Consider the following 13,722-nt stretch of genomic DNA (forward strand, 5'->3'; position numbering starts at 1 on the left):
TCTAAGTTTGCCACAAACTCACCCCCCAACATTCTATATATTAAAATACTACATTTATATGATTGTCTATAGCAATTCACTACCTTTGAGAGTCTTCCTGTCCTTTACTTGTGTCCGTAAAAGAATTTGCACAGATCTAGTGAGAAATGGGAAGGAGATTCACGCTCATATTGGAACTGTGCGCTGTATAAACAGCGCAGGTTCAGCTGCTATATATAGAACTGAAAGTGGCTATGTTTGTGATTTAATAACTCTTGAACCGACCGACCGACCTCGATTAAATTTTCAGAATAGATGAGGTTCGGGCTTGGGATGATTTTTATCATTTCACTTTGACGGTGCAACTTGGGGGAGGGAGAGATATATAAAAATGATCGAAAATGACTGATATTAGTGTTGAATCCATAGTTTTCGGGGTCGCTGAGATGAACAGTGATACTTCTGATTCCGTTTAAATCCAAATTCAGCCTCGCAACTTGGGGGAGGAGTATATATATATGTGGCGTATTTAGGGGGGCTTCCGGGCTTAAGCCCCCCGAAATCTTACTTACTATAGTAAAGTATATGAAATATCTTGCAAAATTTTCACATTTTCAGGCAAAGCCCCCCCCCGAAAGTTAGCAAAGCCCCTCCCGAAACAAAATTGTAAATACGCCACTGTATATATATATATATATATAATGATTGAAAATGACCGATCTCAGAGAGTGCTTTAGAAATAGTAAAAAGTGACTGACTAACGGAACACATTATTAACTTTCCTTATTTTAACCCAGCGAAGCGGTTAATTGACTTTAATAACAGCTAATAATTAAATATCTTAGGCTTACTCACCGATTGTTCCTTGTCATGTCTGTATTCGACAGGACTTCATTTCTCTTCCTTTTGGCAGCAGGTTCTTGTTTTGAGCGACGGGATGGCAGTTTCCTTAGATCTGGGAAAATGTGGGGGACAGCACCTTTTTTTAGTTTCCATTTATCCCTCGATAATTCAACTCTTTCTCCGTTCACAATAAATGTATCGGCTTTCACGAAAAAACTGTCAGAGAAATGAGAGTCACAAATCCGGCTATATCGTGACAACGGTGTGCCTTTTCTTGGAATAACTTTTGCCCATTTACGAAATTCGTTCTCGTCTTTTGGTGGGGTAAAATAATGTTTACCAGTAGCCCCACCGTATCCTGATCGGCAACCTTGCACAAAACACGATGGCATTGTTCACTACAATATAGTAAGTTCTGCTTCATAAAACAAGGGAATTTTCCACTACTGGACTGTTAAACAGATAATCACCGCTACATTTTATGATTACTACTAACAAACAAAATTATTTAGTCATTTCGAAATATTCCACCAGTGCTGGTTACGGCCTAACGGAAAACTGATCCATTCCAACAGTAGCGCCACAGTTTTGCAAGACTACCGTTTATACAATGGTAAAAAGGGGTAGGAGTGAAAATGAAAATACTTTATTGCATTTGCTCTGTGACACTTCGTTATGGGGTTGTCAGTAATATTTAGGTTATTAAAAAGCACTAGATTTATTAATTTCTCCTTTAAAATGTAAAATTACTTTTTGTGTTGAGATTTCATTCTCTGTTTGAGTAGAAATATTGTGACTCGCAATCCTGATTGTTGCTTCCTTCAAATAGTGCACGGAATTGCCACAAGAGCGCAGCACTTTACTGTTCTTGAATATTCAGAAAGCTGGATATATTGGTTTGGTATATTTGGAATCTTCAACATAATTATGAATGTCCACAAGGTGGGGATGGGGGGCCCAAAGTTGTTCTTTTACATTTCCTTAAAAATACCTGTTACATCATCCTAGGTGGTCACCATACAGGGATGTCCGCAGGAATTTATTTGGGAAGGGTCCAAATTCGATATGAAAATAAATATTTAAAAAAAATCTCTAATATCAGACTAAATTTACAGAAAAGTTAGGATTTCAGGCATAGACGCCCGAAGGAATGGGCAGCGGGCCTTATTTGTCAAAAGACCATTCAACATATGCAAACAAAGGACTATAAACTTTGCCCCGTTCTGCTACAAGTCCTGCAGACGCTGCTGTGCATTTGGGTCAAAGTGATATTTTATCATTTCACTTTGCAATTTGTATCATCCTAGAAGATGAAGAGGGTTTGATTTCTTGCCAAGAATAATGGCTGAACCGTTTCAAATGAGTTTTTCATCGTATTGCTTTTATTTTAGCGTCTCTTGTCAGTGCCTAGGGCAGCGTTTCCTAACCGGTGTGCCGTGAATGGGCCGATGGTGTGCCGCGGGGAAATCGAAACAAAATTATTAATTCTATAGCAATCAGATTGCAAGACATAAGGGAAAATGTAAATTTATATTTCATATTATTATGAACTTCTACTCTGAATCTATAATTTTAAGTTTCATACCGTATACAATTTTAATGTTGAAAAAAGTATTTGTTATCATTGTTATGACCATTGTTGCTCCTTTATTGTTTCAGACTATTTCGTAACCTGAAATTTTAAAATATCATTCAATACTTTCGACAAAGCAAACATATATACAAATTACCTACATTTGTGTTTTAAAAGTAAAAGAGATTTGTTTGTTCGTTTGTTATTTAGTGATCTATCTTCTTAGTGAAAGGTTGACTACAGTTTTCGAAAAAGAAAGCGTAGTTTTGCAAACCTGAGTCGAATATATCATTGAATTGTTTTCTATTTTTAAATTAGAATGAAAAGTAAGCATAATGATTAACCACGGGAGAAAACCAGTGATCGAGCTTTCTTCTCTGTGAGAAAGATCATTAATCATAGAAAAAAATACCACGGTATTTTATATTCACAAATAATAATATCTATGAGTGTGCCGCGAGAATTCAAGTTACACCCGTAGTGTGCCCCAAGTTGAAAAAGGTTGGGAAACGCTGGCCTAGGGTATATGAGATACAGTTTGAAGTGAAATCAGCACTATTGCATTCCGATTAAATCTCAATAATCTCTTACCAGGAAAGGAATCTGAGTCCCCATCCACCAAATGCGTGCGCCCTAACCAGTAACGTAACTAAGGGGGCTAAACGTGGCTTGTACCCCGGGCGACGGTTTGAGGGGGGTGCAAAACTGGGCAAATATTTATTTTCACTATAAGGCAAGGAAATGAATTTTAGCAAATTAAAGATCATAAAAAATTATCTCAGAAACTTAACAGGACAATAACGACTCACCAACCTTAGGATCATATCCATAGAGCATAAGTTACCATCAAAGACTATCTTTTGACGACAATGTAAAAACCTTTGCAGCCAAAAGAGCCCACAAAGTTAAATTTTAGTTCGAGTTTTTTTTTTTTTTTGTGGGGGGGGGGTCATTAAACCTACATCGATTTAAGAGATTTACAAAATGTCCGAGTATAGTACTCTAGACAACAGCTTGACTGTTTGTCATTCATAATTAAACGTTCTATTCTAAAGAAACAGACTGTTGATTCATTCTACACATATGCACATCCCGATATAATTCCAAAAACATTGTGATTTGCAGTTATTATGATAGGACAATAAGGATATGTCAAGCATGCAATCGATTACTAGTTAGTTTGGTGTTTTATCTTGTACTAAAACTTAAATTATGGACTGCAATTTTGAAATCAAGCTTTACCACTTGAAGAAAAAGTGAATTAGGAGAATTATTGTGTGATCCCAATATCAAGTGTAGTCAGAGAGCATTTTTAGTTTGGTTGGTCGCGTGCGGGAGGGCTAAGGCGATTTTTTGCCCCGAGCTACCCTTAGACTAGCGGAGAAGGCTGAATTCTTCAATTTACAATAAGCTCTCTCTCCTAACCGGCAACAAGGGACTTAGTGGTTTCCTAATGCACGATTTTACCGAATAATTGAACATGAACTATATATTTTGAGAACTTACCTGTTTATGTTTCGTGACTCCACCGGTAGAACTTGTATCGACACTTCATCGGCACTTGATACACCGAACCGAATTCCATATCTTTCTTTGAAGCGATAAAGCCACCCAACAGAGAATCCACATTCACTTCCCACGTTCATTTTCCCATGTAATTCCTTCGCTTTTTCCTGTAACATCCGTCCAGAAATACGCGTTCCCTCCGATCTTTTCAAGACGAACCACTCGTACAATGCACGATCCAGTTCTTCACACCGAGATTTATGTATAGTTTTCCTACTTTCAGCAGTTTTTGCAGATCCTGTCTGCATAATGAAGTCTCGGAGTTGACTTTTTTGCTTCTTTATGTCGTATAAAGTTGAGCTTCCAATTTTATACTCCTCCAACAATTTCGATCTGCTGACCCCTCTCTCCATTTTCTCTAGTAATTCAAGTTTTAATTTTAGAGAGAGAACGTTTTTCTTACGTTTTGCGGGAGTAGCCATAATGGTGTGAACACAGATTGTAAAATGCTTTCTCAGTATTCCGGCATACGCTCAACTATTTGGTATTTGCGTTTACGAAATGAAGATTGTTAGCGCGAGTTCCGGCCACGTAGCGTGCAAAATAACTCACGTGATCCCTCTCAGCCAATGAGCCGCTTCGACTAAGTTATTGTGTGGAACATTCGTTCTGGACTTGCCTGCCCGAGGCGGATCGATAAAGAATACAAGTGCCGTTGTTTCGGTATTACGATTGCCGGTTAATTGGGTGCTAGTCATGAGAGATCTTACTAATACATTTCTTCTTATTATTCTTTTTAAAATACTTTTTATCGTACACTGTAATTATCACCTTTTATTCCGCCTATTGAGCTTTCGTTTGAATAAAACTATTGCGTGACTTGCAATCCTGTTTCAGTTTGCTTCCTTCAAATAGTCCACGACATTGCTACAAGAGCGCAGCACGTTACTGCTTTAGAAGCAACTGCAACGCTGACGTTCCGAAAAACAAGCCAACAATCTAATGATGGGCATAACGACAATTTAGTCATATTCATCGATCTTTTGACAATTCTAACCAAGTGCAAAATCGGACACGGAGTCGACAAAAATCAATATCACTTCATTTCTTCCCTTTGAGATCGAGAATTTGGCTGTGTATAGCCTCAGAATGTGTAACATTTTCTATCTTTTCTTCTAGAAAACGTGTAAAATTGCTTCCATTTTTTTCTGAGCTAAAGCAAAATAGAACAAATAGTCCCCACCTAAACTACTTCTTTCCAAAAGCGTCCGAAAAGTATGAGAAGAATCAAAAGTCAACAAGGCAGCATCTTGCTCTTTTGTCGGCGAAACAAAATGATCGAAGACTTCCTTCCAGTAGAATGCTGGCTTCCAGTAGAATTCCATTGATGGCGACGGGTGAGTTATTATTGTTGTTATTATTACCATTATTGCAGAAAACCGATTATTTCTATCCAGGGGCGTCATTTGGGGGGAGGCAGGGAGGGGCAATTGCCCCCCTGAGTTTGAGATTTCTATAGATTTTATCAATAAAGTAGTAGTAAATCAGTGAAATACGGGAAATTTTACTTATATCAAGGGGTTTCCCCCCCAAGCAAAATCTGAAATGACGCTCCTGTTTCTATCTTTTGTCGTTTTTGGTCTATGTAGATCAATACTGAAACCAGAAGTATTAGTACACTCAAGAAATTCCGGTAGTCAGATCGCCGCCAAAATCTATACAGCAAATTTAGAATTTCACACGATTCTGTCCTTAAAATTTCAAGTCAAAGGATTCAAAATTGCGGCCTGTAGCGAGGTACAGACAGAGAGAAAAACGCAGATATGCAGATCGACTTGTCCCAGGAGCCTCACTAACGTTTGGCATAATTATTATTATTGGTTCCTTTTTTTCTCTCTCTCATTCGTTATCAATTCTTTTTATTTATTTCGATATAAAATATCCATATGAATCCTAATTTACCGTGTGTGTGGGTTTCTTCTAGATTCCACGAAGCGAGATTTATGTTGTAACAGTGGCGTATTTACGATTTTGTTTCGGAGGGCTTTGCTAACTTTTTTGGGGTGCTTTGCCTGAAAATGTAAAAATTCTGCAAGATATTTCATATACAGTACTTTACTATAGTAAATAAGATTTCGGGGCGGCTTAAGCCCGGAAGTTCCCCCCTTCCCTAAATACGCCACTGTGTTGTAAGTACCATGTTCAGTGCTGGCGAGACTTAGTTTTTCTAACTCTTTGGACCCACCCGCATATCAGGGAATCTCTGATGGGTCTATGTCTGGGAATTACATTCTGCACGAAATCCCTTGCGCACCCATTGTACGATACATTGCTTAAGGCTCAGTCATACAAGCGAGAAAACTTACAACCGAGGAACAGGGGTAAAAAGGGCGTGATTTTTGAGATGTTATTTGCGTGGCTTTTATCACTGACGTAGCAGATACGTCACGAGATTGACAGATTCTCTCAGCCAAAATCCCTTGCACCGCCGCAATGGTCAGAATCCGAGTCAGGAAATAGTCCGTACATTCTACACGTTGAAGCCAACGGCTCAGCTGACGAGAAAGTCTTGGACTTGGACTTGGGGGTGAAACAAACTATTCTGTGTGGGGCGAGTGCTGCGGAAATTGTGGTGTGGACGAGAATCCGTGAAATCCCGGCGAAGACCTCTTTTGTCCTGTGTGCTCGCATATATCTGCTTCGAAATGCAACGGGCAGGGGGAGCAGCGTTGCCAGACTCACAGCTCAGAATTATTCCAAAACCTGATCGAAATTACGCTAGATCCGGTCAAATTATGCTAGATCCTCATAATTACTAATTCAGGAGTTTTTTAAAAAAAGAAAAAAAGTTGAGATACGATAACGTAACTTAAAATACGCAGAGAGCAAGAATGCGTGGATAGAACTCAATACTTCACGCACCAAAGCTTGAACTCAACTAAACTAGTGCAGTCGTTGCCAGACTCAATGGCGTATATATCGTATAAATGAATGCAAAGTGTTTGTTTACATATTTTCAAAGAAAATTACCTCGCAGCATAAGTGGAGTTGAGAATTGTCTGCGGGGGGCAGATTTTTGGTCGGTCTCGGACCTTTCATTTCAGGAATAAAGATGGTCATGAAGTCAGAAATAAAGATTGTGAAGTTGTCAAAAAGTTCGGGGGAGAATGGCCCCCGTAGCTGCGTCCATGCCTCGCAGTTAGAGGATTAGAGAACCAAAAAAAAAAAAGCCCAAAGCCGTTTCTAACTTACTTCGGAAAATGAGACTCCTGTATGGTTTACCGACTGTATGAATCAATGGGAGAGGATATATTTCTGCCGTTCTTTTTCTTCCCACGACCTACTTCTTTCTCATCTCCAGGTTTTGCGGCTTTTTAATAAACTTGCTGAAATTATGCTAGATTTTGGCAGGATGCTAAAAGCAAGATGCTAGATGCTAAAGACATGCAAATTATGCTAGATCTAGCATCATTATGCTAGATCTGGCAACGCTGAGGGGGGAGGTAGAAGTTGGCACTTGCTTGCAGGGGGTAATGCTGAAAACCTGTTTGCCTCGAACATAGAAGCATCAAGTGCCCATCAGCCTACAAATCCATCCATATGACACGATTGCCGTGGCGCATAGAAGAGCCAGTTCGAATTGTTCAAAGTATGCGAAGAGAAAAGAAGGGTGAGGGCAGCCCCCTTCAAGGTAATACCGAAGACTTTCTGACGACCCATATTCAACATTCTCCGTAGCAGAATGGTAGATAATTTAATAATAACTAGGGCAAGTACATATATATATATATATATATATATATATATATATATAAAATATTGGAATAGATTTATAGAATATATTATTAGAATATATATACACAATATTACCTTCGCATGTTCTCTTGTCTCCATTGTTGCAGAATGAACCCCTTCTTTCTTATTTTGGCCTTGCTTCTGCGCTCATGTAGATACATCCCTACTTTCTTCCTTGGCTTCATGTTAGGGACTTCAGTAAACTCTTGAAATGCACACGTCAAAAAATATTACACGTGTCTCACAATACACACAATAATGCTGCTTTTCCTTGCCAGCAGACGTCGCATGCGGATCTTCCCTCGCGAACTACTTTATTGTATCCTTCCGAATTCTACTGTGGGTGGGGCTTAGGCCCTGTCGAACTTTAAGCACAAGATGTCGCTACAGTGCAGAGAAACTTTACGCTGTTACAAGGGTTTCGTTTTCCACGTACAGTATCGATATATCAAAACTGACTTTACAAGTTATAGTGCGAATGTCAAGTGCAAAAATCAATGCACAATTCCTTCAAAACGGATTTTTATTAGCATGTAGGGTTCTGGAGATAATTGCATGTGAAAATGACGTTTATTTCCCATTTTTATACCAAATTGACTCATTAAAGATGAAAATTTTTAAATTTTTGTTCTGAAGGATTTGTGCCGACATGTTTTGTGAAGAATAAAAAAAAAAAACTCCATAGTTCTATCTTTAGTCGTAACTGAGAAAAATGTTCAAAACGGAAGGTCTGTTCTGCGCGTTTTAGTGGAGGTATGGAGTCTTCTTAAAATGCATTTTTGGATGGTGTATGTGTGACTTCTTTTACGCCAATATGGATCGCCACTTCACGGTTTCTTGTGTTTGAAATAACACTATTGCAATGTACTTTTACTATGTTTTTGGACGACCCTAAATCTCAAACTTGCACTTTTCCCTACAGGTCCATATGAACATTGTCGGTATAGTTCATTACTGCTACATATATATAGGGCGTTATATATTCAAAATTTCATTTTCGTTATTAAAATTAAAATTACGTATTTAAAATATTAAAATGACATACAACATTTATTACTATTGTGAAACTGAATGAGAAATCAATAAAACGAAACCTTTCAACATTCAAAGACAAGAGGAAAATATTTCTACATACAGATGGTGATCAGAAAAATGGAAACACCTGTAGTTGGCAACACGTCAGATGTATGGGTTGGCAGTGGTGTCGTGGCGCCCGCAGCGCCGGACCGCTGGTGGTGGTGTTAGGTCGGTCTCCATACTACGTCAGGCGCAGTGGAACAGCAGTGTCCAGTGGCTGCAGCAGACGGAGGTAGGGTAAAATGGGAGACCTCTGATTTTCAAAGAGGGCAAATTCTTGGTGCGCGGTTATGTGGAGTGAGTGTGGCGGCAGTGGCTACTGTGTTAGGTGTGTCACGTGGGACAGTGTCGAAGGTGATGACGGCCTACACAACACACGGGGAAACCACATCGGGGAAGCGGAACAGTGGGCGGAAGAAAATCATGAGTGACAGGTCACGCCGGGTATTAAAGCGCATTGTCACGCAGAACCGTCGTGCCACTGCGGAGCAAGTGACGGAGGAACTCAATCAGCACCTCCCCCACCCTATGTCGACAATCACAGTCCGCCACGAATTACATGACATGAACTTACGGGGTCGTGTTTCACGGGCCAAACCACTCATCAGGGACCATAACGCTTTCGCACGCCGCAAATGGTGCCGCGACCATGCAACTTGGACCGTTGAGGACTGGAAACGTGTAATATGGTCGGATGAGTCATCCTTCACCCTATTCCCAACCACGGGCCAAGTTTATGTGTGGAGAACGCCCAAAGAAGCTTATAATCTGCAGTGTCTCCGCCCAACTGTGAAACATGGCGGCGGCTCGGTGATGCTGTGGACCACCATATCATGGTTTTCACTGGGTCCTGTGCAGTAAGTACGCCAGAAATTTTTACTTAGGGGGGTGTTCAAAATAAAAGGGGGGGTGCTCTCAGAATAGTGATATAATTTTTAAACAAACTCAAATAAGAAAACAGTATATTTTGTTACGCAACTATTGCATTATTATTATTATTATTATTATTATTATTATTATTATTATTATTATTATTATTATTACTCTACTACTACTACTACTACTACTAATAATAATAATAATAATAATAATAATAATAATAATAATAATAATAATAATAATAATAATAATATCAACTCTTTGCAGTGGTAGGTTCAATAAAGTAAGTTCACACATTTGAGCATTTATTATTATTATTAAACTAAGTAATACAGTGAAAGCTCTCAAAACGGACATCGATGGAACCGATTATTTGTCCGTAAATGAGAGGTGTCCCTAAAAGGAAGAGTTCTCTCACATAACAGCACATCACACATATTTATGGCATGGAAAAATAAGAATGTTTGTCCTCTTACGAAGATGTCCACTATTGAGAGATGTTCGTTAAGAAAGGTTTCACTGTATTAGGAATTAACCTCCACTATTTTACCTAGTAATTACATGTGAATTGATTACATACGAATTATTGTAGTCTAATTATTTCGCAAAATTCTGCTATTTTTTCAATTTATTAACCCCAGCAAGTTTTAGTGGGTGATTTTTTTTTTTTTTTTTTCAAAATATTAATTGGGAAAAAAATCCCTCGTCCCACGCTGAAATCACATTCGTTTAGTAATTAATACTTACATAGTTCCAATTTCATTTCATTTAATATTCTAACCCTGTTGTTATCTGAATATCTTTCATAAGAAAATTATTCATTGATTTAGTTGTTTTCCAGAAATCCAGTTTTTCAATTTACAAATATGTTTTATCTTTCTGTTTTGTCTTCTTTAATATACCTTAATTTTAATAATCCCAGGGTTCATGATAGTCTGATCTGTTGCAAATAGTGGAAAAGTGACCAAAAAATGGTCAAAAGCACACAAAAAAGTGACCAAAATCTCATCATGCCCCTTTTTTTCTTTGTCAATTTCTCCATCACCTCTCTCTTTGTTTGTTCTTTTGTTTCTTCTTTACTTCTTTTTGAGCTTCCTTCTTTCTTAGGTTTTCAAAGTATGCTTTGTAGTTACGGTAAGCAGACTTAGCAGATGTAAACAGTTTCTGAGTAAATGGAACCAGTTCTGGTTATTTCCGAATTTCTTCATCCCAGACATTATATTTAACTTCGCATTAAGAGTACTCATAAACGTGAAATATTCAAATTCATCACCTACTCTTAAGAAGAACATACAAGAAGAATAACACAAGACGAACTTGATGAACCTCACACAACGTTGAACGGAGCATTAACTATTACGAGATAAAACTAAAAGACTATTATGATAGAAGAAAGAATAGACACAGAAGCGTTCTCAAAACCACCTTGAGAGCTTAAGCATCCACCAACCGTCCACTGTGCTTTAGAATGAATAAAAGCTGAAGTGAGAATAAAGCTGACTGTTTCACATGTAGGAGCAAGTTCTGAAGCTTTCAGAAGAGTAATGAGTAACAAATTTCTGTCTTTTTCTATTTGTTTTTATACTTTTCTTAGAAAACTGTCAATGCAAAACATAAATCACACGAAAAATCATTTTACCTCTCAAAACAGTAACTTTTAGTGACCAACTTGAAAAAAAAAAAAAGTAAATTTTAGTTAAAAAAGTGACTCGCTATGAGCCCTGTTCCGCTCAATGAATTTACGTGAATAAAAATATACTTTACAAAAAATTAAACTAGCGCCAAATGCGTTCCTGCATAACACTAGACTCAGTCTAAAAAATATATAATTCTTACTTCGATCGATCTCTTCATTTCTAAAAACGTCTTGACACATCCTTGTAACGTCCGTCGCTTGATACACCACTTGAAGAGCAGGCTTGAAACCAGCCACAGAGCTTTGGGGTCCATGAATATAAATATCTAAATTGTGCATTTTGTATTGAGCTCGGGAGTGGACATGAAAAATTTAGGGAGGGCCAGGTCCTCCTTAGCCCCCTTCTGGTTACGAGCCTGTTCCAGAGTAGCACTTACCAACTGAATCTGGTGCAGGCTTATTGAGGAGGAGGTAGGTGAATGACCGCTCAAAACGTTGCCAATTTCAGTCATCTGCATCTGTCCATCAATCTCTTTTCTCGTAAACGACCGAGGAGGGTAGGTATCAGCGGTCTGTTTTGCCAACTGTGTCAATCGAAACACCGCCCCGAAACAATGAGGTCGTGTGGTTCTTGAATCCGTACATGAGAACGAGGTCGCTTCGTATTTTGAAGTGGAATAAATAAATAAGAATATTGCCTTCTTTCCTAAACGCTAAACCTTTTTTTAACTTGATGTAATAAATAACCTATATGATACTGATTGATACAATTGGATTTGGGGGAGTATTCCTTTTCCATCCAGGGGTGTGTGTAAAGAAATTTGGAGGGGTGTTAGGGGGGTGTTGGGGGGGTGTAGATTACTGTGGTCACACTTAGCGGACGAATCACTGGCAACGATTATGTCGCAATTTTAGGAGACCACTTGCATCCTATGGTCCGGATGTTGTTCCCGGACAATGACGCCATCTTCCAGGATGATAATGCACCCATTCATACAGTTGGCGTTGTTGCAGCGTAATTTGAGGAACATCGGGATGAAGTTTAACACCTCCCCTGGCTCGACCAATCCCCAGATCTCAACATAATTGAACATCTGTGGTTCGTCTTGGAAACACGACTCCGGCGACGATTTCCACCTCCATCCTCTCTCACAGAACTGGCCGATGCCCTGAACGAGGAATGGTGTGAAATTCCACTTGCTACCATTCACGACCTCTATGCCTCCATCCCACGTCGCATCAAGGCTGTTCTGAAGGCGAAAAGTGGTCCGACACCATATTAATCTGGTAAGTTGCAATTTCGTTCAGGTGTTTTCATTTTTCTGATCACCATCTGTATCTCATTGGGCAGAAAACAAAGATGGCGCAGGTATCTTTCATCGTTAAAACTGTCAAATTCAAGCTTTTTCCGTACTTTGTAGAAGGTAAGGTTACAACACAGAACCGCTTGCGTACGTCACTGCTTCGAATTATACTACCTCGTTCTTCAATTGATTTCAGCCATTTGCTTGTAAATGCTTTCAAACTCATCATAGTCTATTTGAAATACGTGTTTATATTTATTGTGTGCCTTCAAACAAAACAAATCAGATTTTAGTAAAGGTATGATCTTCTCAACTCAGAAATAACTTAGAATAGGAACATGATATTTTAGAAATGTAAATTATATTAGAAAATATTTATTCAATAGCAATAGTGTACAGTAACACATCTGAAAATACTTATCACATGGTATGTATTTTTGATTGTTAGTACTTACTTTTAAGATTCTCTTCGTTGCTTCCAGTATTTATGAAGCTTATAAACAGTGGTGCTATTCAGCTGGTTTGCACCGATTCGTTAGAACCGGTTGTTAAAATATTTCGAGTTCGGAGAACCGTTTGTTATACCCAGACACAACAGTAAATTTTACCCAGTTGTACCCAGAAACAGTAAATTTTAGTTTAGCTACCTTTGTTTTAGAAATTGTTGCAGCTACAGGGTTACACATGATCTCTCAGAAGAAGGTGTAAGTGTTTATTTCTGAATCTCAAATGATCAAATGTCATGTATCAAGAAAGAGAACTGGGATCACATGAATGTAGTATATCTGAAACGTATACATACTACGTATTATCAACATTTATCGATCCATTGCTGGAGTAAGATCTTCCTAATACTTTTTCACGACCATCTATCTTGGATAATTCGTTTCCAAGATACTCGCAGTGCTACCTAATTTCGTCACACCACCTTGTATTAGGATGCTGTGTAGGTCCCTACTTGTCACATGTAGTATGAAGTGAAAATTTTGCCTTTGTCTACCTTGTATGGTTTTGTACCCCACCCCCCTCTCTCTCTCTAGAGGCGTTCATTCTCTTTTACTATTCACAACACAAACAAACACACAGCATTAAGTCCCAATTTGATATGTTCCAAGATTGCTCTGAAAATG

General features: G+C 38.5%; 1 protein-coding gene across 9 annotated transcripts in view; it reads right to left on the minus strand.

The window, feature by feature from the left end:
* The window catches only part of LOC145670574 (uncharacterized), a 216,704-nt gene that overhangs the window by 76,832 nt on the left and 126,150 nt on the right, over positions 1-13,722 (minus strand). Inside the window, exon 1 of one of the 9 annotated variants that reach the window (XM_081739392.1) lies at positions 3,902-4,450. The exons of 7 other annotated variants lie outside the window; for them this stretch is intronic. In XM_081739392.1, the coding sequence (XP_081595518.1) occupies positions 3,902-4,383 (482 nt within the window). In that variant the 5' untranslated portion in view covers positions 4,384-4,450. Of the gene's footprint in view, positions 1-834; positions 1,335-3,901; positions 4,451-13,722 lie in introns of those variants that run through there. One more of the 9 variants, XM_081739405.1, reaches the window with a different exon arrangement.

This window comes from Thermobia domestica, chromosome 2, assembly GCF_964235325.1.
Source record: "Thermobia domestica chromosome 2, izTheDome1.hap1.1, whole genome shotgun sequence".
NCBI classification, from domain to species: Eukaryota; Metazoa; Arthropoda; class Insecta; order Zygentoma; family Lepismatidae; genus Thermobia; species Thermobia domestica.